The 25096-nt window shown below is 28.1% G+C and overlaps 1 protein-coding gene across 4 annotated transcripts in view; it reads left to right on the top strand.

Moving 5' to 3' along the window:
• The first annotated feature begins 383 nt into the window (after positions 1-383).
• LOC107449760 (apoptotic protease-activating factor 1) overlaps positions 384-25096 on the top strand; it is a 40715-nt gene continuing 16002 nt past the window's right edge. For 2 of the 4 annotated variants that reach the window (XM_043055867.2, XM_043055864.2), the window contains exons 1-11: positions 608-876; positions 4288-4435; positions 7964-8792; positions 10472-10731; positions 13168-13338; positions 17021-17275; positions 19240-19409; positions 19826-19946; positions 21328-21478; positions 23752-23930; positions 24007-24639. In XM_043055867.2, the coding sequence (XP_042911801.1) occupies positions 4310-4435; positions 7964-8792; positions 10472-10731; positions 13168-13338; positions 17021-17275; positions 19240-19409; positions 19826-19946; positions 21328-21478; positions 23752-23930; positions 24007-24639 (2895 nt within the window). In that variant the 5' untranslated portion in view covers positions 608-876; positions 4288-4309. Of the gene's footprint in view, positions 877-4287; positions 4436-7963; positions 8793-10471; positions 10732-13167; positions 13339-17020; positions 17276-19239; positions 19410-19825; positions 19947-21327; positions 21479-23751; positions 23931-24006; positions 24640-25096 lie in introns of all 4 variants that reach the window. The other 2 variants (XM_043055865.2, XM_043055866.2) reach the window with 2 other exon arrangements.

The raw sequence follows: 25096 nt of genomic DNA, 5'->3' as shown, positions 1-25096 counted from the left end.
CCGAAGACATGCCATCACAATTTTGATCCTCTGCAGATGGGATGGCACCCCCGCTTCAGTTGCCCGGTGACCTGCACGCGAAGTCGAGCACTTTACGGTAGAACAGTTTAACGAGGACCAATACCTCACACCCTCGGTCCCTACGCAGACTGATCCAAGTGGTCACCCACCCGCACACTGATCGCAGCCAGTGATGCTTGACTTCGGTGATCTGCTGGGAACCGTGTCTTAACGATCAGTCCACTGCGGGACGGGTCACATTCACACAAAGGAGAAAGAACATAGAACACAGAGAGAGAAAGAAACATCTATGCCCTGAGCAGGATTCGAACTCGCAACCATCGGAGTCCAAGGATGAAAAAACGCAATTTGCAGTGCTTCGGTTTGCGTAAAAGGTTTTATTTTGAAGGTGTCGTAATGCTCAGGTAGTTTTTCGTGTGACTGTAATCCTCGGACCAAACTCAAATCCCTCAATCAAATCCCCCTCCAGCTATCCATCAAGCCTCAACCATAAACTACATTACACATGTATATATTATGTAAATATTTATGGCAATGCATTGCATCAAGTAGATTTTGTTTGTTTATTTAGGCCCCCTCTCCCCATCTTTCTGCTCTACCTTGCGCTGTGGTGAGTAGATTTGTACGATTTCCGAGTGTGTCATATTTTGAATCAGTTATTCATATCACTAATCGCTCTTGTTTTTGAGTGCCATGTAATTTCCAAACTTGATTTAAAAAATGCTACTTGAATCGGTTGAATTTAAGATCCTGACGAAAGTTTTATACTTAGATCTGTTATACTTTCAAAAAGATTTTATTTCAATTTTCTTGGGTATGACAAAATGAAGACGTAACAATAAATATCCCTTTTTCGTAAGAAAACTTATTTGCTTATTGATTATTATATATAAGATTGTAAAAATGAATGAGTTGTTTGACTTTATATCAGGGTTGGCAAGATTTTGCCGCAGGTGGAAAAAACCATGGTAAATACCGGTAAAAACCGTCCTGGTAAAAACAGGTTTTTGTCTAACAAATTGGCAAAAATCTATATTTTCCAAGATGTGAGGACAAAAACACATTTTTGATACAAAATTATTCCTAAAATTGCAATATATACTCTAAATATAAATAATTACAAAAAAATTAACAAAATTATTATTCCATAATTAATTATAATGTAATAATATATCATTTTAGTAGTTTAAAACATTATTGAGTGGAAAATTCGCGATTATTCTCTTTTTTCCAGTGAAATGGACTTATTTTAAATTAATATAACTATAATTTAAAGCATANAAAACCTTTCAATGGTTTATAAATTATTGCTTTTATATTAATTATTAATATGTTAAAAATAATTTTTTCATGTAATGTATCAAAATTATTATTCCTTATGATTGATTTAAATTTGTTTCGAGTATTTTGTAATGATATTTAATCAGCAATTTAGATAATTTGGTTTTTGCCGGTTTTTACCAGGTTTTTGCCACGGTCCTGGCAAAAAACCCTTTTTGCCGGCAAAAACTCCAACCCTGCTTTATATGCACTACTCTACAATAATAGAAGAGATTATTTCAGTTTTGGGTATATCTTCATATTTTTCTAGAAATACTTAAAAAGAATAATTTTATAACTTTAGAGGTATTAAGATCATTCAATTTCTCATACGTATCAATAAAGTTTAGAAATTTTAGGAGTTTGCAGAATTTGCAATAAATTACGAACGGAAAAGTGTGTTTTTGAGCTCTATACTGAAAAAAATAGTCACAAGCTTGCAACTTGTATCAATACTTTGGTTTTTATATGCAGTAACTGAAAAAACCTCATAAACTTAGCTTAATAAGGGTAATTTTTAATTAATAATAAATATATCATTTTAAAGTTTGAAAAAAATATGCTAAAATTGTGCAAGTAATTACTGTGCACTAAATTACTGTGTACTAAAATTGTGCAAGTAAGGACATTTAAAGTAATCTGCACAAACACAGAAAACATTTTTAAAAAAAATTCATTGTTTCATTCTAAATTGTATTTGGTAACTTATGAAAAAAGTTCAATTTAAATATTTAGAAAATGTTAAAGGTTTTTGTAATTTTTTACTTTACTAACTCTTTAAAAAATTGCTGTTAAACACTAGAGGTTTTTCACAAATTTCATTTTGTACAATATAAAATAAAATTTTATTATAAATTATAATACCCTGCAATGATTGTTCGTACAAGACAAGGTTGGCAAGTTTCTGCCGCGGTAGTTAAAACCACTGGTAGAAACCGGTTAAAACTGGCATGGCAGAAACCCTTTTCTGCCGCATTTGTGGCAGAAATTCAGAAAATGGTATAAAAGTAAGTACTGAGATTGACATACAATGGATAATTCATAGAAAAAACAATTAAATGTTAAACAAAATACAATTTATTTACAAAATTATCACCATTCAGAATCAAATATTACATTGTTTGCACTCTGCAGTAATCTATAACAAAAGACAAGTTTTGATGCAGTTTCTAAACCTAAACAATTTCTCAATTTGCTATGCACGAACGAGAAATTTGAGAAGATTCTCTCAAGTCCAGCAGAACTAGCAGGCATTGCCATCGAGGAACAAGCAAGATTTGTGAAACTTTCATCTATGGCATGTTTTTTAAAACTGGATCACCATGTAGCAGCCGGGGTAGTTGTCAAAACTTGACTGGAAAAATAAATTTCAGGAAATGGGGCCGATTCGTTTCGCAAAGCTATGACATAAGGTACAAAATCTGGGTTAATATTGGCGAGTAGAATTCTTGCACTTTCTTCGTGAGCACATGATAATTTCAATCCCAAATACTTTGGATGCAGCATATAAATGATAATCAGTAACTGCCTGTTTAAACCTGTATGTCACTTCTTTTTTATAAACAGCCATAAGATTCTCTTTACTTAATTTATTTTTCAGTTTACTTAAACAAAATGTCATTAAGCAATTACTGGAACTAATATAGACGTTTTTTTAGTTTCTGCCAGTTTTTGCCGCTTTTTACCGGCCAACCCTGGTACAAGATAATATTAAGGCATAGGGAAATAAAACGTTTTGGGTTATTATTTAAAAATTACTCTAAAATTTTTTCTTATTTTATTCAATATTTCTACAGTCAAAATAAGAAAATATTAGAAAAAAGAAAGTTTTTTCTTGTAAAAAATTTCATATTTCGACGAATATTGAAGCAAAGTATGTGACATTATATGCCGTAATTACATATAAAAATTATGCTATAATTACATGTAAGGGTAATTCATACAAGTTACAAGCTTGTTTTTATATTTCTTGGCATATGGGTTTCGAAAACACTTGTTTTCATTTGTAATTTATTGCTGATTTTAATTCAAAATTATGAAAAATGATTTTTTTTAATGTTTTCCACTTATACTAAGTATGAAAGTATTGCTTTAAATCCTCACATCTTGCACAATTTTTCATAATTTGAACAAAAATGAATGACATTTTGGTTATTAATTAAAAATTGCAACAAAAGTTGGTCTAATTTTGTTCAATATTTCTGCAGTTACAGTAAGAAAACGCTAAGGGAAAAAGTAGTTTCTTTTATAAAAATGTTCCTATTTCGCTGCATATTTAAGCAAGGTTTACGAAATTTCCTGCTGTAATATGTATATACATTATTATAATTAAGAAAGGTGTTTTATTTAATCAATTTAATATATTATCTGTTTTAGTAAATTGACTAAGTATTGATTTTGCCTTAGTTGCAATATTCAGCCGTATTGAAGACTAAACTTACCAAATAATTTTTTATACCCATTGAATACTTCATTTCATAATTTGTGTATAATTTTCCTCTCTATGTAACTCAAAGGCAGCTTAGTTCCATCAAGAAGTCCTGAACGAAGGCAAATTTCTCTCAATACTTGATACAGGAGTTCCTTTGTTTTCCGGATAAGGTTCAAAATTACAAGGCGAATGAGTTGAACATTGGCAACAAACTCAAAATTGGGTCGGCTGTTCAACAACAATTATAAAGTAAAACAGAATTTATGTAAAAAAATATTTGTACAAAAAAATTTCTTTAGGAAGAAAATTTTTTGTCTTGAGCTTTGTATTGCAATACTTTATATGTAAAATAACAATCAGATGAATAAATCAAATTCAATAAATAAATTTGCTTTTTTTTATGTATCTATAGTTTTAATATAATAATTATGAATTCAAAACTGTTTAATTTGTTTAGTAATATGTATATTCATTATTGTATATTCTTGACTTATGTACTTATTTTCTTATTTCAGATAGTAAGTGACCTTAATAATCATGCAGGACTTTTCAGCTGCAGATAAGCAGGCATTTCTGAATGACCTTAGACCAAAATATATTTTGTCATCGCTTTTGATAAAAAGAGTAATAACTCGTGAAGAGACAAAAGAAATAATGAATGCTGTAAGTATAATGACATCCTTAATTAATGAGAAAACTTATTTTTTGCTTTCGATGTAAGCAATAGTTTGAAATGATATGTAAAGGGTACTTACCCCTTTCTTTGGTACTTTTGACGCCGGGGTCTGTGAAAGATTTCTTAACAAAATAAACGATCTGGAAAAACATAGATATATATTTATTAACACAAGTAAATTACAGAAAAAAGATAAGCCACTAGAAGACAACTGACATGCTGCCTTTTTTAAGTGTGTGAAGACAACAACTCCTAACGCACATGCATTAGGAAAGTTCTATTTTTGGCGTTGCATTTCCAACACTTATATTTCCTTTAAGCTTATAAATTTTTTTTTTTTTAATACATGTGCTGCAACAAAAATTTAATTTTCACTACTATCACAAGCTCTGTTTTATTATGATTTTATTCTAGTGGTGAGAATCTCTTCACTACCCAACCCTCATAATTGTGTCTTAATCATTTTTGTTTCTTGTTAAAAAACAGCATTTATTCTATTGTTACCTATGACTCGTTATGGTTTTTTCTACTTATAAATATACAATTGTTAATTGGCAACGAAACTAACTTATCTTGTTTAAAACAATGTCAGAATCACACCACATTTATGTATATAAAATTTAGTCAGTATTTAGTAATCATGTCGGAGAAATACTGTAGTTCGTGAGTATGGATTTATTGAATAAACTCCAAAATTATACTTAACAACATTTATTGAAAATTAGGAAAACAAAACAGACAAATTATCTTAAGCCGGACAACCTCACTCGTTGCTGGTAAAAATATATTAATGACTCCTTTTAGGAAGGAGGTAACTCCCAAAAGCAATGTGATGGCAGCGCCGTCTCTAAATTAACACAAATATTAGGCAAAATGATAAATTCTGATATTACAGCTACTTTTTGAAGATAGATTCAAGTTAAACATCTTTCTTAGTCTTTCTCCTACACTATTCTTATTTATCTAGTTCAGGGATGGGCAAATGTTTTTAGGTCGAGGGCTAAAAATCGCAAAAAAAAAAAAGTTTGGTGGGCCGAGTAAAACCTTCTAAAATAAAATGAACGCATGGCATCAACTTTACATCTTTTAGTTGCCATTTTTGGGTAAGGAAAAACTACCAATTACTCAAAAGAGCAAGAGCCATTTTATGCATTTAATAATTTCACCATTATTTACAATGACGTTGTTCGTGTGCAATCTTTCCATATGCAGTAAGTGATGTTAGAACTCGCGTCGGCAGAAAAATTCGTTTGTTGGAGCTTAAAATTCGCAGTCTGCAACATGTGAAGTACAATTCGCCTATATCACATTCCATGTGTCTGCTCCTCGAGAAAGACAAATGCTCGTTGGAGCCAATCTACGGCTATTCTATAAAGAACTTCTGCTTCCAACATTTTACCAATTGAAACTGTCTGTGCTAACTATTTCCATCAATTTATGTTTTTCAGAACAAAAATAGAGAAAGTAAAAAGGTCATCAGTACTTTGTTAAAAAAGAAAGAACAAAAATAGCTCTAAACAAAGTAGACAAGAAAATGGATAGATTATGTATATTGTTTATATTCGCCACGGATTGGCAAGTTCAATTCTGTCAGCGGGCCGGATAAAACCTTCTGGCGGGCCGTAGTTTTCCCACCCCTGATCTAGTTTAACACCTTTCTAATCAGCCTAATTTTCCAATACACTCAGCATATTAAGTCTGTTATTGAAAAGAGTTGATTAGTATATTTTTTTAGCTAATTTTGTAAGTACAAATAAATTTCAGAAATGTTGTTAGACCGATTTTTAAAAGCTGGAAGAAAGTTCAATTCTCGAGTGATGTAGTTTTTACTATTTTTTTCTTAAATATTTAATTTTCATTTTTTGATACTTTGTTTTTAGAAGCAAGCACTTTGGTGATGCAATACACAGTGAAACCTCTAAGAATGGCCTCCTCTATTTGCAACCACTTTTTGAATTTTTTCCTTAAACTTTATGTTAAAGAAAACCTTTAGGAAAGACCATCAAAACTTTGACTGGGGAAGCCTCTGCACTAAATGAGGAAACACGAAAATAAAATATTAAAATTAAAAATATTAACAAAAAAGTAGATTCAAATGTATTCAAAATATTTGTAAGTGGCTCTTATTTAGAGAGCTGTTTTTAATAATCCCTAAAGGAGATCAACCACCTCATTTTGCAGTCAGAGTGCACTAAAAACTATGCTATCAATGATTTAGTTTTAGAGTTGAAAGTTAAATTAGAAAAAAAGTTATTTTAGAGAAAACTAATCATCTCAAACAAACCTCTTCTCATTTTTTAAAGCTAACTAATTTTTATGATAGAACTTAAACAAAAAAACATGATTGTTTATTTATTTCAAATAGTTCTATCTAATAATATTTTATCTAATAATAGTTCTATTCTAATGTTGTTTTTACACATAATTATATCAGTGAAGGTCATTTTTATTAATTCTAAATTTTATTCATCAATCTGGTTTTCATGATGCAAACAAGTCTCATTTTTGCACCAAGAAAATGGCATTGGGTAAAATTAAAATTACTTGCAAAAAAACTTATAACCTTCGATAACATTTTAGAGGTGATGAAGATAACTCCTAAGAGTGACCAATCTCTATCAACGATCATTTTACCGTGGAATGGAGAGTGATCGCACTTGAGAGGTTTCACTGTATATAGTAATTCTTATCAAAAGCAACGCTCCAAATTAATCCTGATCCAAGTTCACTTAAATCATATTTGGATTGATATGAAATAATGAACAATTGTCCCTCTGGGCAAAGACTGTCAACAAAGGGATGATATGTGCATTTGGTTATTTAATTTTATTGTCTCTTGTTTTGAAATGTGTTCCAGTTGCAAAATCTTTGATTTGTTAAATCTTGATTTTTATTAGTTCATTTTTTAAATTTTAAGTTCATCAAAGAAGTGTTTTTATGGAGTAAAAATCCTGTAAGGTAATTAAATTTTCTTCTTTCTCTTGCCACAAAGAATAAATGATTCAAGCAAAGAGGGAGAAAATTTTTTCTAAAATTGCAAAAAATAAAATTTTATAAGTTTTTGCGCAAATTATAATTTTAAAAAGAAGTATGAATGTTGAATTTATCAATAAAAATAGCTCTTTCAGCACATCAAATTTCAACATTGTAGCTGTATTTTTCTGGATTGCAGAATGGTTTGCTTGATATATTTTATTACATGTTTAACCATTTATAATTCTCCAACTAGTTACAAGTTGTTAAATATTCTGAGAAGTACATTTTCTCAAAATCATCTGCCAAAAATAGTCTTCATTTTCCTAAAAAATGACCCAAATTGTTGTGCTGCAACGAACACTTAAGAAAATTTCTTTTCATAAGCTTTCACCAGTAAATCTATATCTTAATGTGTTAAATGGGTTGTTCTCTTATCACTTTTTGAAATAATGTCATGTGATTTGCATCTGAATTGTATCTTTTCTTAAAAATAGCATTTTATGCTTTGAATTAATTCAATATTTTACATTATATTCCAGGGTGAAACAACTGCACAAGTTGAAAAACTTTTTAAAATTTTAGTTGAAAAAACACCTGATGCCATGCACGAATTTATAAAAGTTCTGAAAAAAGATGAAGATGGATGTGAAACATACCCATGGCTGGCAGAAAGATTAGAAGTGCATTTTAACCAGCTAACTAATGTTCTAAATGAGACGTTAGCAAACGGAGGTGTGCCGTTTCAAGTTAATTATCACCTTTTACGTGAAACGAAAGTTGTCAGAGTTCGTACAGAATTAAAGCAAGCAGTTATAAAAGCGAAGCTAAATGAAAATCGTCATTGGATTGTAATGTTTGGCCCTGTCGGATCTGGAAAAACCGTTTTAGCAGCTGACGCTCTAAGAAACTTAAAGTTGTTAGAAAATGAGTTTCCTGATGGTATTTTTTGGATTCAAGTTGGTTATCTTGATAGTGAAGAAGAAGTTAAACTTAAAGTTAAGAAAATGTACAAGTTTTTAGATGCTTATCCTCATATTAAACAAAATGATTCTTATGGAAACGAACATCTGGCTCATGAAAGTTTATTAGAAGATTTAAGAAGGAAAATATCAAAACTCCCCAGAATTCTTCTAATTCTAGATGATGTTAGGTGTTCCAGGATTATTAGGGCATTAGACGTGGGCTGTCCTATTTTAGTAACTACAAGACATAAAAATGTAGTAGATGATGTTTCTTCATATGTTACTTACATAAATTGTCAGGATGACTTGGAAAAAACTGAAATCAAAGAATTATTTTCTCTTCATGTCAAATGCAAACTTGAAGAGCTGCCTGATGTAGTTGATGATATTTGTGAAAAATGTAATGGTTAGTATTTATCGAATTTAGTTTCTTCAAAGTTATTAATAATAACTGTTTTTTTTTTTTTTTGCTGGAAATTTCTATTCTGATTTATTTTATTTATTTTTATTATTTTTTTCAACAAGGTTTTAATTATTTGCTCCCCAAGCATTTATTATTTTGTTTTAAGTTAACATTTGACCCTGTGTTAGTTTGTAGTCGCAATGAATTCAATTACTATATTAATTGATGACGGGATTTTTAATGCCCAAATGTTTTAAAAAAATAAAAGACAAAGTATTTGCATATCATTTTTAAAATAAAGACCATTTAGAGTTTTTCTTACTTTGTCTTTATTAGTAAAATTAAATTAAAGCTGGTTTTCATTTGAACATTCCCTTTTTCTGTATTAAATTTGTCTGAATACAGGAAGTAAAGTTCCTCATTGTTTCAAAGGCTTTTCTTCGAAACCTGCATCGGTATCACTGCTTAGCTTCAATCATCTCTTGGGCTGATAGCATCACAAATTTTTAAATTTTAATGATATCAAACATGATAAGATATCTGTTTTTTTTCTTCTACAGGGTGCGTAGCGTTTTTAAAAAGTGCTTTTTTTCATTGGATGTTTTTAAAAAGTGCTTAATTTTCCCTTTTTTAAAATGAGATTTTTCCTTTACTATGTTGATTTTCGTTTCGAATTATGCAAAAGGACTCAGTTCACATTGTTCTATTCAACGTTTTCATAATTCATTCAACCCCAATCTATTTCGGCGTACCGTCGGTCCTTAGCGTATGAAAACGCCATTCGTTTTATGATTCAAAATTACATGATTTTTGACAATTGTCAAAAACTATGCCTGCAAAACTAAAGTTTTTTTTTTTTGACATGATGGTTAAATCCGGATAAAACCATCAATTGTCAAAAACTTGCCAACCCTGCCTAATTATATATTTTTTTAAAGTTCTTAAAAATATTTTTGAGTGCTTGAAAAATGCTTAAAAGGTGCTTATTTTTTGTTGAATAATTTGGCTACGCACCCTGTTCTCAATTCAATTTTTTTAAAAAATATTTGTAGAATTTCAGAATGATAGACATGAGAATATGTTAGTTTTAAAAAATAATTTTATCGGGTAATATTCTAAGAATAGCATTTTTGGTGGAACCCTTAAAATGAGGTAATATGGACAGGAAAACTAAAAATACTGGGGCAATAGATAAAGGTCTATTGTATATCAGTAAAAAGTAGTTAAATGATGGACGAAAGTGAAATAATATTTTCTACTATGTCAAATATAACACTTTTCAATCTCAATTTGTTTATTTATTTGTTTAACTTTCTAAAGTTTATAAGTTTGACCTTAAATTTCATTTTGTTGATAATTAATATTTCAAAATATTTTAAGTTCTATTTTTAACACTTATGCTAGTCTATGCACGAATTCATAAAAATAGGGCATGCCTGATATTTATGCTATAACTTTTTTTTAAATAATTTTATAACCGCATTGAACAGCCGACCCAATTTTTGGGTTTGCGACTACTAATGTTCCACTTCAAATTTAGGTTATTGCTTTAAAAAAATCTGGAAAACTTGGCAAAATCAGTTTAAAAATAATCAGTCAAAATTTAGCAATTTTTTTGTTTGTAACCACACTGAAAAGATCGCAAAATTTTATTTAAAGTAACAGAAATTTTAACCTTTTAGGATCACCAATGATTGCTAATCTGATTGGAAGTATGATGCAAGATTTTAAAGTGAAGGAGAGTTTTATGGAGCTGAATAAGAAACTCGCTGAGAGTGTCAACAACGCTTTTCGTCAGAGGTCTACCTCTAGAGACAAGTGGGATAAAAATAAAAATATGATTACTTTTTGCATAAATGAGCTTGAAAAATCTCTTCCAGATCTAAAAAAATATTTCTTAGATTTTGCAATATTTTACAGAGATTTCCCTGTTCCTCATTCAGTAAGTAGTAAAAATTTCTCACTGTATGCGAAAAATTTGCATGCAAATTTTTCGCTCGCAAAAGAGAACCTGATTGGTGAAAAATTTTCACCTGTGGTCAAAAATTTTCACACCCCAATCAAGTTCTCATTTGTATTAATTTTGTTTTTTGCATTCAATAAAAATTGCCCATTAAGTTTTAGAAGGTTAAAATTAGTTTTTGATTGGATGTAGGAGAAGTGTTTAAGTGCGCCAAAACCTATAAATTTGAAAATAGTTAAAATAGTACTTAAAACTCAAAATGCAATCTAATTTGCATTATTCTTTTTGTTACTGGTATTTTATTTTAGCTCAGCATCAATTGACATGCCACTATTTCTTGCATTTTAAGATAATTTTAATAAACTTTAAAATACGTAAAACTATAGACATATTACTTATTGACTACATGACTTTTTTACTTAAAAGCTCATAATAGTTTTAAAATATTAAGAAGACAAATTTGTTTTTTATTTATTATCTTTACTTTAAACTTACATTTATTATACAAGAATATATATATTTTTTCTCTTTACCTGTTATAGTTTATTTACCACTGTCTTAGCTATTTATTGTTAGTTAATATTGGATGATTTTACTGTACCTTTTTTATCACCACTTCTATCACTAACTATTTATAACTTAATTGTTTTTATTTAAATTTCTTTTAGATGCCCGAAATCACATTACATAATTGTTTAAGTAATAATTTAATACTGTATTTTAGTGTTATTATCAGTTTTTAAATTTTTTTAGTTTTACTGAAATAACATTTCTACAGAATCTAGTCATGATTGCACAGTTTTGTATAGGAAGGATTTTGACAGTAAAAAGCAAGATTTTTACTGTTCTGTCAAAATCTTTCTGATCTAAACTTCATCTATAAATTTTATATGATTATACCAAAAAGTCAAAAATCTTGCCAGAACTAGTTTTTTTTATTAAAGTTTAAGTTTTTTTTATTTGTTTGTTTATTTATTATTTTAAATGAAGTACAGAAGTATATTATCATAACTTTTTTGTATGCATATATATNTATATACATATATATATATATATATATATATATATATTTATATATATTCTAAACTAAAGATTTTAGACTAAATTAGCTATATCTGAATATCTGACATGTTCTTAGTTGAAGTACTTAGTTAACTTGATGACAATTTAAATTTCTTAAAAAATGTAACTTATCTTTTTTTAAAGTATCAAATAAATATTTTTTAGTAGTAATAAAGATAAAAATCTTTCATTTTATAAAATTTTACATAAATAAATTTTTGTTGAATTGAGTTTTTTTACTGTTTTAATTTTTTATGAGCAAAATTAAAGGTTATTTGTTGTTTATTATTTTTGTAGCTTAAACTTCTTTCGCATTATACATGCATTATCTTATTATAAGTTTTAAACTTTATTTCATGTCTTACTTCAAAGAAAATTAATTTTTATTTAATCTTATTTAACTTTTTTTTGAATAATTTTCTAAAAGAAGTAAAGTGGAACTCCAATATAAGGAACAGCCTGCAGATTCATCAATAAGTCCACTATAGATGAATATATCCAAATTCTTTACGAAATTACTTTTTAGCACATGACAAATATATTGTTGGAAATAGTGATTATGATAGTTCATAATTTTTTTTATAGATTTTTAACTGGTTAAATATGAATTAAATATTTTAAAAAAATAGTTAATTTTTACATTCTATGAAAAAAGTTAGTGATTTTTGATTGACTACAATTCAATTTTAAGTGCAGTTCAGAAGTAGTAATAAGTCAATAATTTTATAGTTCGGTAAGCTTGGTTGGTCTTCGTTGTTTGCTAAATATTGTTAGTAAAATATTGTGTCACTAAAATTGAAATGATTGAGATGCTTTTTGATAATTTTGTACATAACTAAACGTAGCTAAAATTTTACTAAGCAAATTTAGGATCATTTTCTTCTTATTTTAATAATATAGCAATCACGTTATGTATTTATAATTTATTTGTAATGTAGTGTTACTTTTCAATTTATTTTATTATGCTTTGTTAAATTATTCATAAAAAGTTTTACTGATGTCAGTGTTTATAAGTTCGCAAGCATGAGTGAAGATCATGCAATAATTAGATTTGACCTGATGTCTTAATGTGAAGAAATTCCATCATTTGCAATCGCAACTCCTGCTGTTAAAAAAAATAAAAGTAGCTCTGAGAAAGTAATGCAAATCTGTGGTCCAGTTTAAGAGAACTACCAATTTTTCAGCTGTTCACTATAAGTGTATAAAATACCATTAGTTAGATATAAGCTCTGAAGGGAACACTAAAAAGTTTGCTATATCGCAAGTTCCTTATAGTGAGTTTTGACTGTATTTTAAAATTAATTTTAAACTTTATTTTATGCCTAACAGTAAAGTAAATTCAATTTATTTAAGGTTCTTACTCTTCTTTGGGAAGGCTGTATGAGTCCATTTGAGATCGAAGGTTTTATGAACGAACTATATTCTATGTCTCTCGTTCAGACTGAAAAGGGAAAAAATGGTGATTCCTACAAAATCCAAAGCATTTGTCTCGAGGCCTTAAAAGACATGTGCACGGAAGAGGAAGTAAGTGTCTAGTGTGAAAGTTTTAATAAATTCTTTTGTAAGTCTATTTTCTTATTTTTTTAAATATATATATATAATTCAGTGTTTTCATTACAGAAAAAAAATGAGAGAGAATTTCTCACCCTTTCTCAAAAACAGGGTGAGATCTCAAAAAGTTAAGTGAGATTTCTAAAAATTAAAAAAACGCGAATAGACTTGGAAAAAAAATATTTCTTTAATTATAATACATTTTTAACATCTTCTAATTTTTAAAGCATTGAATATTTTTGCTGCATCGTCATATGGAAAACGTTCTATATCTACTTTTTCATCACCTTTTCTCATTAGAATGGTCAAATGTTTATCAGGCATTTGTATACGATATTTTGTCTTAATTCGATTTTGAGTGCTAAATGACCTTGCAACAGATGCTGAACAATTCGGAATCACTTAGTAAATTTGTAGCATTGAAAAAAATGTAAACGTCTTACATGAAGAAATCTTACCTTCCGTGAACACGTGTTTGCAGAAAAATGTGTTCTGAAAGGTGTTCCGTCATTCGGGGGGGGGGGATTATTCTGCTGTTCGCGCCGGTTCTGAACTATACTGGTAAATAGGGAAGCTAGATAGCAGGGATCCATATTGAAAATAATGAAAGATCAAGGAAGAAAAGTGAAACGGATTTTATTCAAAATAGCAGAAGACGAATTTTTTTCCAAAATTCGCTCATTTTGAAATTGATTAATATAGTGCGCGATCTTCTCGCATTAATAATTTTTTAATGCGAGAAAAGAAAAAAATAAGTGAGATTCTCGCGCTGTAGTGGAAACACTGTAATACTTTGCAACTGGCATTTTCGTTTTTAAGCCATTGCTATTATAGCAAAAGTTCGACTCTCCTGAATCCAAAAGAATTAACAAATTCCGAATCGCAAAAAATTTTAAATGCTCGAGCTTTGAAAATCCTGGTTCTTTTTTTATTTGTTCATGGGAAATTTAACCTTTATAAATGTAAGAAAATAAGAGTAAGTTTTTTTTTTTTTTTTTAACAAAGTTTTGTTAGTGATTATAAAAGATTGTATAATAAATGTAACAATTGCAGAAAAAAAATATCAAATAACATATTTAAAAAAAAGTATTAATGAGGCACAAAAAAATAATTATGATTTTTTTTCAAATTTGCAATAGATTTCAAATTTGAAGTAAAACTATTTAGAATACAAGCCCATCAAAATTTACAATCAAATTTGTAAAGGTTATTACAGGGCTGATTGTGCTCCAGAAAAAATCCGGATTTCCAGAATTTTCGCTAACAGTGATCCGGAAGTTTCCGGAGATCGAAGATCCAGACGTTTCAAAAAATCATTGATCACAGAAGTTTCCGGAAATCAAATTTTCAAAGGTGGAACTTAAAAACACAGTTTATTTTATTTGTTTGTAAGGGAGAGCCAGAGAGATACTTTATAAGCTTATATCCATGATTAATTTTCATTTTTTATCAGTAAATAGTTATTATAATCATGAACTCAAGAAAGAAAGACATGTTTGTAAATTTTAATTACTTCTTCAGGTATATGTAAATGGTATAGGTATGGGTAAAATTTTAAATATTTTTTAAGTAAACCAAGAAACATTGAGAAAAAGGAAAAAAAACTTGCTTAAATATTTTTCTAGTTTTTCAATTTAAATTGTTTTTTTTTTTTTTTTTTTTTTTTTTTTTTTTTTTTTTTTCTTTAAGCAAGGAATTTTCCGGAATTTTGACTTGGGCTCACAATCACCCCTGTTATTATGAACAATTGATCTGTTTTGTTGAATTGTAATAGTATCTATGTTATTATATAGTCATATTGCAAATTAGTTTCGTTATGAAGTAAAATGTGTTTTGCCTACTATACTAGCTTTCTCATTCAGACGCTTTTCTCCTCCTTACCAAATTCAGCGATCAGAAGAAACAAATTGAAGATGAGAAAAATACTTAGATATGCTTTTAATCATCTTTGCGAATTTTTCAGGGTGGTCACCCATCTGAAAAATCTTGAGAATACCTGAAATTATGTGTTTTTTTTTAAATATTTTTATTCTGGATGAAACCTGGAAAAATCAGAGAATTTTAAAGTAAAACTGACCTATTTTTTCTCAATTTTCTTAATTTTACAATCCTTTATACCCACTTTTTCTAGGTACAGGTTTCTAGTTGAAAAAACAAATAACAAATCTAAACTAGAAGAAAGCATGTGGATAGATAAAAATATAAAAATATTTTAATTTCAAATTGGAAAAAAAAAAAAAAATGAAATTTGAAAAATTTTATCTATTTTTTTAATGGAATGCATAACAAAAAATTTGACAGTTTTGCTTTTGTAACATTCTTTTTTAAATACTTAATATCTCTGTTAATAATAGTGCTACTTCAAAACAAATAACATTATTTAATCATTTGACTTTAGATATTGGTTTAAAGAAAATATGATCAATAAATTTCGCAAAGAGCACTGTTTGCATAAAATACAGTGAAGTGGCTCTATATTTGAATGTAAAAATTGTTAAATTTCAAAACAGAAAGATAAGATATTGATGCAACGATATTAATGGCATGCAAAAACTACTTAAACACATTGCAGTATTGAAGTAACCCGTTGAAATATTTTACATTCAATAAAAACAATATATTTTACGAGCTAAACATATTATTTTCTCCACATCCATCTTAATTTTTTTAATTAAAATTTTGAAAGAGAAAAAGCAAATTCTGACTTAGTTGTCCAACTAATTTAACTTTTTCATGGTTGTATACTAAAAAAATTACATTTTAAATAAAATACTTTAGAATAATGACACTTTTCTTGGGGGTTAAATACCCATTCTATACTTTGTGAGGGGGGAAAAACATGACATAGAAATTTAAAAAATTTTTCCTGAAATAATCAGGGGAATTTTAAACCTAATTTGAGTGACCACCCTGTTTTCTACAAATGGATTGTTGTGAGCTATTTATATATCCTCTTTCCCTTCAGAAAAAGTAAAATATAAAGTTTGTTTAGCCGTTAGTATGTGAGAGAGATTGCAGTCTTTCTATTAGAATTTCTCTAGATTTTTTTTTCCTCACAAAACTATACCCAGACAATTCTGCAGTCAATATTATTTTTAGTATTGTTTTAGATTTTAGAAACATTTATTTCAAAAAAAAATTTTTTTTTTCATTCATTTGTTTTTGTCAGTTTTTACAAAATTAAAGTAAAATTTTGAATAATCTTAAAACAAACTTATAGTATTAGCCAATTATTGATTCGAAATTAGTAACCAAATAATTTTTATTTCTTTAAAGTTTTAAGAAAAAATCTTGCCTTGGGCCAAAAATGATCAAGTATCTTTGCTCACAATCTAATAAAACAAATATATCTTACCTTTTTTTTTCTTTCTTTTATTTGGGTATCATGTTATCAAATAATATAAAAGCATCAGAAGCTTGTTAAGAGCAAAAATTATTAAGAAAAAAGTTACTAACCTTTTTAGAAAATAAGGGAAAATGGCTCTTAAAGATTATTGTTATGTTTAAAGTATAGTAATTAAACTAACATAAAAGTAGAGTTATAATATTAATCAATGAGGTAAGTTTTTATTGTTAAATCCAAAGTTAAAATAATATGTAAACTAATTTTTTCCATTCATCTGTATTGTACTGAGTAATAATTTTTCATTTGCAGATAATAGAACGACACCAGATATTTGTAAACAAAGTAATGAAAAAATGGGTAATTGATGATACAATTGATTTTTCATTGTTAGATGATAAAGACTACATACCTTACACTATTAGTTATCATTTATATAAGGCTGAGAGGTGTGATTTGCTGGAAAAAGTTTATTTTGACTTGAATTTTCTGGAACAGAAAATTCGTAGATTGGATCCTGATTATTTATTTCTGGATTTTCAAAATTATGGAGAATTCTTTCCAAACGTGAGTTTGCATTTTATTTATTTATTTGAAAAGTTTATAACAATGTAAAATATGTTGGAATTTAAAAAAAGTTAGGTATTAATATAATTTCTGTCCTTTTATCTAAAATTTACAAGCTATGATTATTCATATTTCAAAATGCTAAGACCAACTTGCTTTCTAATTAAAAACATACTAATGCAGAGTATTTTTAAATGAGTTCTTATTTGTGCTAACTTTCAAGAACTGGCATTTTTTTTTCTTTCTGGGGAGTAAAAGTAGTGGAGCTGAGAGAAAATTTATTATGTTTTATTTATAAAATGAAATTTCTTAGAACTGGTATTTTTTTGTAAAACCTGCTATAGATATAGCTAGAAACATTTCATATACTTTATTTAGATGATCTGATATATAAATCTTAGATATTATGTGCCTATTTTGCCTAGGGGTGATACTATTATGAAGTGATTGACTACTAGGACTTAATAAATTAAGGGAGCGGCCCCAAATATGCTAATTAATTACTGCAGAGAATATTTTGTGTTACGAAATCAGACACAAAAATGTACTTTCTGTGAATAAACATACCTTTTATTTTTCAACAAATTTGGATTTTAGATCTTCAAAATATCTTATTTAGCCGCAATCTGGAAAATATGAACCGAATAGCTTGTTTAAGTAAGCAGTCGAAAGTTTGGACCCCTCAAAAGTTAATTTTATTTTTTATTTATTTCACCATATTTCGAAAACTTTTTAAGTAAATTGAAACATTTTTACATGCAATTTAAAAATTCATCTAGCCAAAATTAATTACATGCAATAAAAATTTTATTATAGGTTTTTATTTATTTAATAACAGTTAAAAAAAAAATAAGAAAATTAATTGTAAGGTATACAAATTTTTACATAATATTAAAGAGTATAATTTAAAATGGCAAAATACAAACTTTTAACAAAATCAGTAGAGAGAAATTAAAAAGCCAGATCCAAAAATATATTTCAAATTAGATACCAGAGAAATCTAATTTAAAATATAATTTTGGGTGTGAATTCGTAACTCTAAATATCATATGCATGCTTTATCTGCATTAATTTAATAGCATATTTGAAGCCACCCCTTTAAAGATCCTATCATTAGATCAAAAGTTTTCCATATAGATTTATTTTCATGACCTATATTTTTAATTTTTGTTCTCTTTAACTTGAAACTTTTTCTGCAATAAAATTTCTATTTTTTGCTTTTTTATTTATTTGTTTCAAAATTTTCTTTTAAATACAGTCTATTTTATATTTTTTGCTTTTTTTACTCCAAGTAATTGCTTCAGGTGCAAAGAAAAGAAAGGCTTTTTTTTTTGTTTCGACCATAAGAGTTTTTGTTTTAGGCTAATTACTGGAAAAATCTTTCATCTATGACATACTTTTCAATAAGTTCTGCTGTTTGCTTTGCCCATTTCTTCCCAAATCAAAATGTTTCAATACTATTTAGTAAAGTAATATTAAATGTGCATGGGAATTGGCAAATGGGACATATATTTTTAGGGGGAGCACTGTGCAATATATGCCTATATATGGTTTTTGTTTATTTAATTCTAAATTTCTGTTAAAATAGTCCAAAAATAATAAATGTTTGTATTGTTTTAGATTTGCAATATTTCTTTGAAGGATTTTTTTTAATTTGGTTACGCAATTTCTAATTGACCATTAGAAAATAAATAACTTCATAATTCATAAACTTTAATGATTCTTTAATTGTTGTATAGACTTTTAAATTGTGTAATTTTTTTAGTGGGCAACCACTTAAATTACAAAGTTTCCTTTTATAAAAGTTCTGAAAAGTTAATATTTTATCAAGCAATCCTTATATATTATTATTATTATAAGCATCATATATTATATTATATATATATATATTATAAGCTTATTTATACTAATGAATTTCTTTAAAATATCATTGATGTACAATTTAATTGATTCTTATTTTTCAGAAAGATGACATTGAGATGTTTAAATCATTTTTACATCGCTATGCTAATGAAATATGTTCTGTAGAAAGTGACATTGTCCAGTTAGCTCTTTTTGAACCAAATAATTCTGCTGTTTATCAAAAAGCTAAAATAATAGCGCAGAAAAAAGGCAAGCCTTATTATGATTGGTTGTAAGTGGACATACTTTTGTATTATTTTGTTGTTATGTGTACATTGTATTTCTTCTAAAATAAAGATAATTTAATATGTGTTCATATTGAATCTAAATATTTTATTTAAGTACTAAAGGCTTATATTGAATATAAATATTTTATTTAAGTACTAAAGGCTTTGCTTCTGCTCATTATCACTTTTGATAATATTTAGACAGTTTTAAGATGTAAAATTTTGGAAATAAATCTGAGCTTAGAAGAAATTCTTTGGTGTTTGAATGTCTCTGCTGATGATGAAAATAAATATTAAAAAAATGTCCTGTATTATTTGTCTAATTATTATATTAATCCTATATTATTTGTCTGTTGTATTATTTGTCTCTAAGATGTTATTTCTCAAATTAGTATTTTCTTTTTTCAAAATTTGTTTTCAGTAATAAAGAAGAGAGTAAAATGAATTTATTTAATTTCCGTCGCATGCAAGTAGAGAAATTGTCGCACACAACTTACAATTCCAATGCTTCCCTCCTGGCTGTTGTTGGAGACAAGGCTCTGGTAAGTAATACTACTTTTTATTCTAATTAATAGTTTACTTTTATTGTAATTACTGTTTACTTTAATTGTAATTGAAAAATTTGTTATGGTGTATTTAGTAATTTATTCATTACACAGTTTTGTATTTTATAATTTTTATTTATTTTGTACTACTTGTAAACTAAGCACTGTTCAGGCTAAGAAAATGAACATAATGAATTTAAACAATATGTATTTGCAGTTTTTGAATGATTAAATAATGTTTTCAAATTAGTACTTTTTTCGATCTATTTTCAATTAAAAAATTTGGTTATAATGAAACAGAGCAACATGTTACTTAAAGATAAAAAGAGTTTTATTAATTCAAGCAAGCCTTATACTTAAGAAGATGCTATATTGCGAGCGATCCCCTTCGAAACAATTTCTCTTTTACCCTTATGTGTAATTTAAGGTTATCTAAAAATGATTTAAGGTAAATCTAGAGTAAACCAAGTTTCACTTGCTGGAAAAGTTTTTTTTTTTTTTTTTTTTTTTTTTTGCAAAATGCAAACTAATTATGGCAGAATTACTTATGATTAAGCAGTGGGGCACTTATTTTACAATTTAATTAAGATAATCTTGAGGTCTAAATATTTATTTTGTTCGTATTCGTTTGATCCATAGTATGGAACTTTTATTCTAAGTTGATGTGTCGAGTTATTACAATCGATGCATCCACTTAGTATAATGATACAGTGGTTGAATCGGAACTGTATCAATTTTTTTTACGTATCAGTCGCATAGCACACAGCACCATCTATCAGAAATACTTTTCACATTACTCCCCCGATAAATTCTCAGCTCATTGCAAATTATGAACAGTTCAAAACATTAATCAAAATTTCATTTCCAAATGTGAAGTAACAATATTTTTAAACAGAAATTAGATGTTTACATTTTCATATTCTGAAGAAAAAAAAATTAATCATATGAAACTTCATGATTTACAATAGGTTTATCTGAACTCAATTTTTCTCTACTTAAAATTTCGAATTATCAATGGAAATGAAACATTATCTGCCATGGAAAGTTTCTCTGGCGGTATCGTATCCTCTTAAATATTTCAATTATAGGAACATTTCAACTGAGCAAACTTGACATTTTCAACAGTCACATTTCCATATCTGGAAATAATCATTGTGGTGACTGTTGATATCAAGTATTTAATGCTTTCAAATGGAGACTGTATTATTATTAATGTATTAATTCAACTTTTGACACTTAACTCTCATTAGTTTTAATTTGTTTTTTATGAATTGATTTAATTGGTCTATATTTTTCAAACAGTGGTCAGTCTCATACTTCAAAAAAAAAAAAAGAAAATCAAATTTTAAATTCTGTTTCTTAATTTAATTTTTTTTAGATAATATCTACTGAGACCTCTGAGGTTGTGCAAGAGCTATGTGGCCATTCAAGTACTGTAAACTATTGTGCTTTTGATCACAAAAACCTGAAAATAGTTACTGCGTCTGATGATAAGACTGTTAAAGTCTTTGCAATCAATCCTATTGCAGGTAAATAAATTTTCATTTAAATTTCTGAATTATTTAAATTTCTGAATTGTGAAAAGTAAATAGAGTCCAATGAAAGCTGTACTAATGTTAAATAATAAGAAAGTTATTATGTTGAAAAATATCTTTAAAATTTTGATAGTTTCGAAATGTTTCTATTATTTTTCTTTTTATAAATTGAATTTCTGTGCTTAAAATAAGTAACATTAATAGTCAATGCTCAATTATTACCACTCTGATTTGTACTTAAAATACATAATACTATGCATTTAGAGCAATGCTGCAAAATGCAGCAGGGTTAATGATGAACCTCAAAGAAATGAGCTAGTGAAGGCACACATTAATTATAACATATATTGTGGATATATGTTATAATTAATGTGTTGTTTTAATATATATTAATTATAACACACATTAATTATGTATATCATTGGTGAGTTTTTAAATATAGACAAAGCTCAGAATGCATATTTACAAAAATGGACAAAGTTTGGAATGCTTGTTTATGAAAATGAGCATAGCATTTCATTCCTTTTTTCAAACTTTTTTTATGAGTATTTTTCTTTTTTTAAAGAGTAAATTTATGAGTCCAAATAAAGTCATAATGTGATTTTATCCTTTTGCTTTAATCAATTGATATATTTTGTTAAATTAGTTTTGTTTTGAAAATACTTTAAAAGTAAACAGTTGTTTTTACAAAGTTGTTACAGATGCTGTGAATTTATAATAGTAGCTGTAAATTTATGTTGTAGGAATTCAAAGTACTCAAATTCACTTAAGTGCAGTAGTTGGAATTATTTTTGTAGTTTTAACAACTGCAACTTTATTACAAATATAGTTAACTACTGCTACAACTAATTTTTCTTTAAATGTAGTAATTACAAGCTATTTTTGAAATGTAGTTACTACTTCACTACTTTTTTAGAAAACCATAATCTATTATTATACTTATTAAATATTATAAATAAAAATGTGTAAAATTGCAATTTATCATCCAATCTGTTAATTTGTTTAGTTATTAAAAGTAATAATACTAAAACAATTGCGTTATAAAAAGTACTATACTTCAAAAATTCAATTGCTGAGCAACTATTAAACCGATTCCCGTCAAATTTTGTATTTTGTAACGTAAAATTACTTTCTTTAAAATGATGTAAAAAATCGTATACCTTACAATTCAGAATTTTATTAAATAAAATTAGAAAAAGTAATACATATTTACTTGTTATGTGGAATTTTGTTTGGGTGAAGGAATTTTAAAATTGTGTGCAAATTTTTTTTAATTTGCTTAAAAAGTTCTCGAGACATAGAGAAATACGCCAAAAGTAAAATAAACTTATGGAGTCCAACCCTTGGACTGCTCTCCTGACCAAATTATGGGTACCATACAGTGTTTTCACTACAGCGCGAGAACGCGAGAATCTCGCATATTTTTTTCTTTTCTCGCATTAAAAATTGATTACCGCGAGAAATTCGCGCATTCTATAAATCGATTTCAAAATTCGCGAATTTCTCGTATTTTGGAAAAAGCTACAAATTACGCCATTTAGAATAAAATCCGTTTCACTTTTCTTGCTGGATCTTTCATTATTTTCAACATTTGCCCCATTATCTAGCTTCCCTATATACCAGTATTGTTCAGAACCTTTTCGAACAGCAGAACACAACCACGGAACCCCTTTCAGAACACATTTGTCTGCAACCACGCGTTTACCGTAAATCTCACTTAACTTTTTAAAATCTCACCCTGTGTTTGAGAAAGGGTGAGAAATTCTCACCCATTTTTTTTCTATGATCAAAACACTGCCATATTTCTCAGATTGCGGCTATACCTTATATTTTGGTGATCAGAAATTCGAATCCGTCAACAACAAAAAAAAGAAAAAAGGAATGCTTATTCAGAGAATTTCAGTTTTTATGTCTGATTCTGTAACGTAAAATATCATCTGCACCAATTAATTAACATATTGGAAGTCAACTCCTTGAACAATGAAGATTGAGTCCTGGAACATAAAGATCCGATCATTAGATTAAAAGTTATTCAGGGTGTTCCTTTTTTTTTTTTGGTACACTGTACCTAAGTGTTAAATGTTTCTAATAAGATTTCAGTTAAAAAGACTGGCTGGTCTTTTTTGAATAAAGTCAGCCATGCTGCCTTTCTTGCAACTTTAATGGTGATGAAATATCTGTTTCTTCTTAATTCAAACTATATTTATTGATGTTATAACTGTTCTCTTCGATTAATTTAATTTATATCTTTTTATGTATTTTCTTAGGCTTCCAGAGCAAGAAAAGATTGTCTTTAAAATCAAGCCCTAGTCAGGAAAACGGTATAGAATCTCCTGTTGATAAATCTGTGTACACATTTTTGTCGCATGATTCTAGAGTCCTTTGCTGTGCCTTCTCAAACAGTGATACTCACATAATCTCAAGTGATGAAGGTGGATTGATATTTGTAAGTCATGTATCTTCAAATTTTTTCTTAATTTCTTTGAGGGACTTAATTGTTTACCTTAATATCTTCTTTCTAGGTTTGGGAGTTATTATCTAGTGAAGCTAGATTCATCCTGCATTATAAGCATAAAATTTCCGCTGCTTCTAGTTGCAAGTTTGTTGCATTTAGCCCTGATGATTCTGTATTTGCCGCAACTGTTGGAGATACTGTTCATCTTTATAATTTTGAGACTGGCCACTTAACCAAAATGTTATTTCATGATGGCATCTTCGTACAACAGTTTTGTTTCGTTGGCCAAGAATTTCTTATATCTGCACATGACAATACCTTATCAAAATGGAATCTTTCTTCATCAGAGAGAGTTGAAATTAATGACGGTTGGAAGAGGAATGATTTGATTGCTAGCTGCTGCGTATGTGCCAATAGCATCTTGTTGGCTTGTGGCACATCATCTGCTGAAGTTATAATAATAGATCTCCGTTACCAGAAAATTGTTGACTTTTTGCTTGGCCACTGCGATGAGGTTGTCTCTGTTTCATTTTCCAAAGATGATTCTAGGCTGCTGACTGGATCTTTAAACCGATATATCATTTATGATACTTCAACAATCAGAAATACACCATTCACCGCCTTCGAAAACAATTTAAGTGTTCGAAAGATGGCTGAAGAGATATTTATTGCTTCATCTGATTATTTCAACCATGTAGAGGTTAGTTACATTTTTATTTTCTTCAATATTTCACTTATTTATTTTTAAAATTATTGTACAGTTGTAAACATTCAGATGTAAAATATTAAATTTTGTCTTGCCTTGAATAACTAAGCACTCTCTTACGAATTTCTGCCTCACCATAAGAGGGCATTGTAATCACTGACAATAGTTCTGCAATCACTTATGTGGCAGGCAATGGATTGAACTGGATGGCTTATTGGAAGGCCCTAATTTGTACCATCATATTGTTTTACTATTATTAAATTTGTTTGTCATTAAATATGGTTTCTTTATTCAATTCACCCATTCGCCACTGAATCATTCTGCAATACACTGTTCTAATGGACTATCCACTTTTGCCAGTTTAAAAATTGGAAATGTTGCCATAAAGCTTTAGTATTGCAATTATAAATTTTATTTATTTATATATATATATTTAATTATGTGTTAATAT

Source organism: Parasteatoda tepidariorum, chromosome 8, assembly GCF_043381705.1.
Source record: "Parasteatoda tepidariorum isolate YZ-2023 chromosome 8, CAS_Ptep_4.0, whole genome shotgun sequence".
NCBI classification, from domain to species: domain Eukaryota; kingdom Metazoa; phylum Arthropoda; class Arachnida; order Araneae; family Theridiidae; genus Parasteatoda; species Parasteatoda tepidariorum.
Note: the sequence above shows the minus strand (reverse complement) of the source record. Positions and strands in the feature narration are given on the sequence as shown.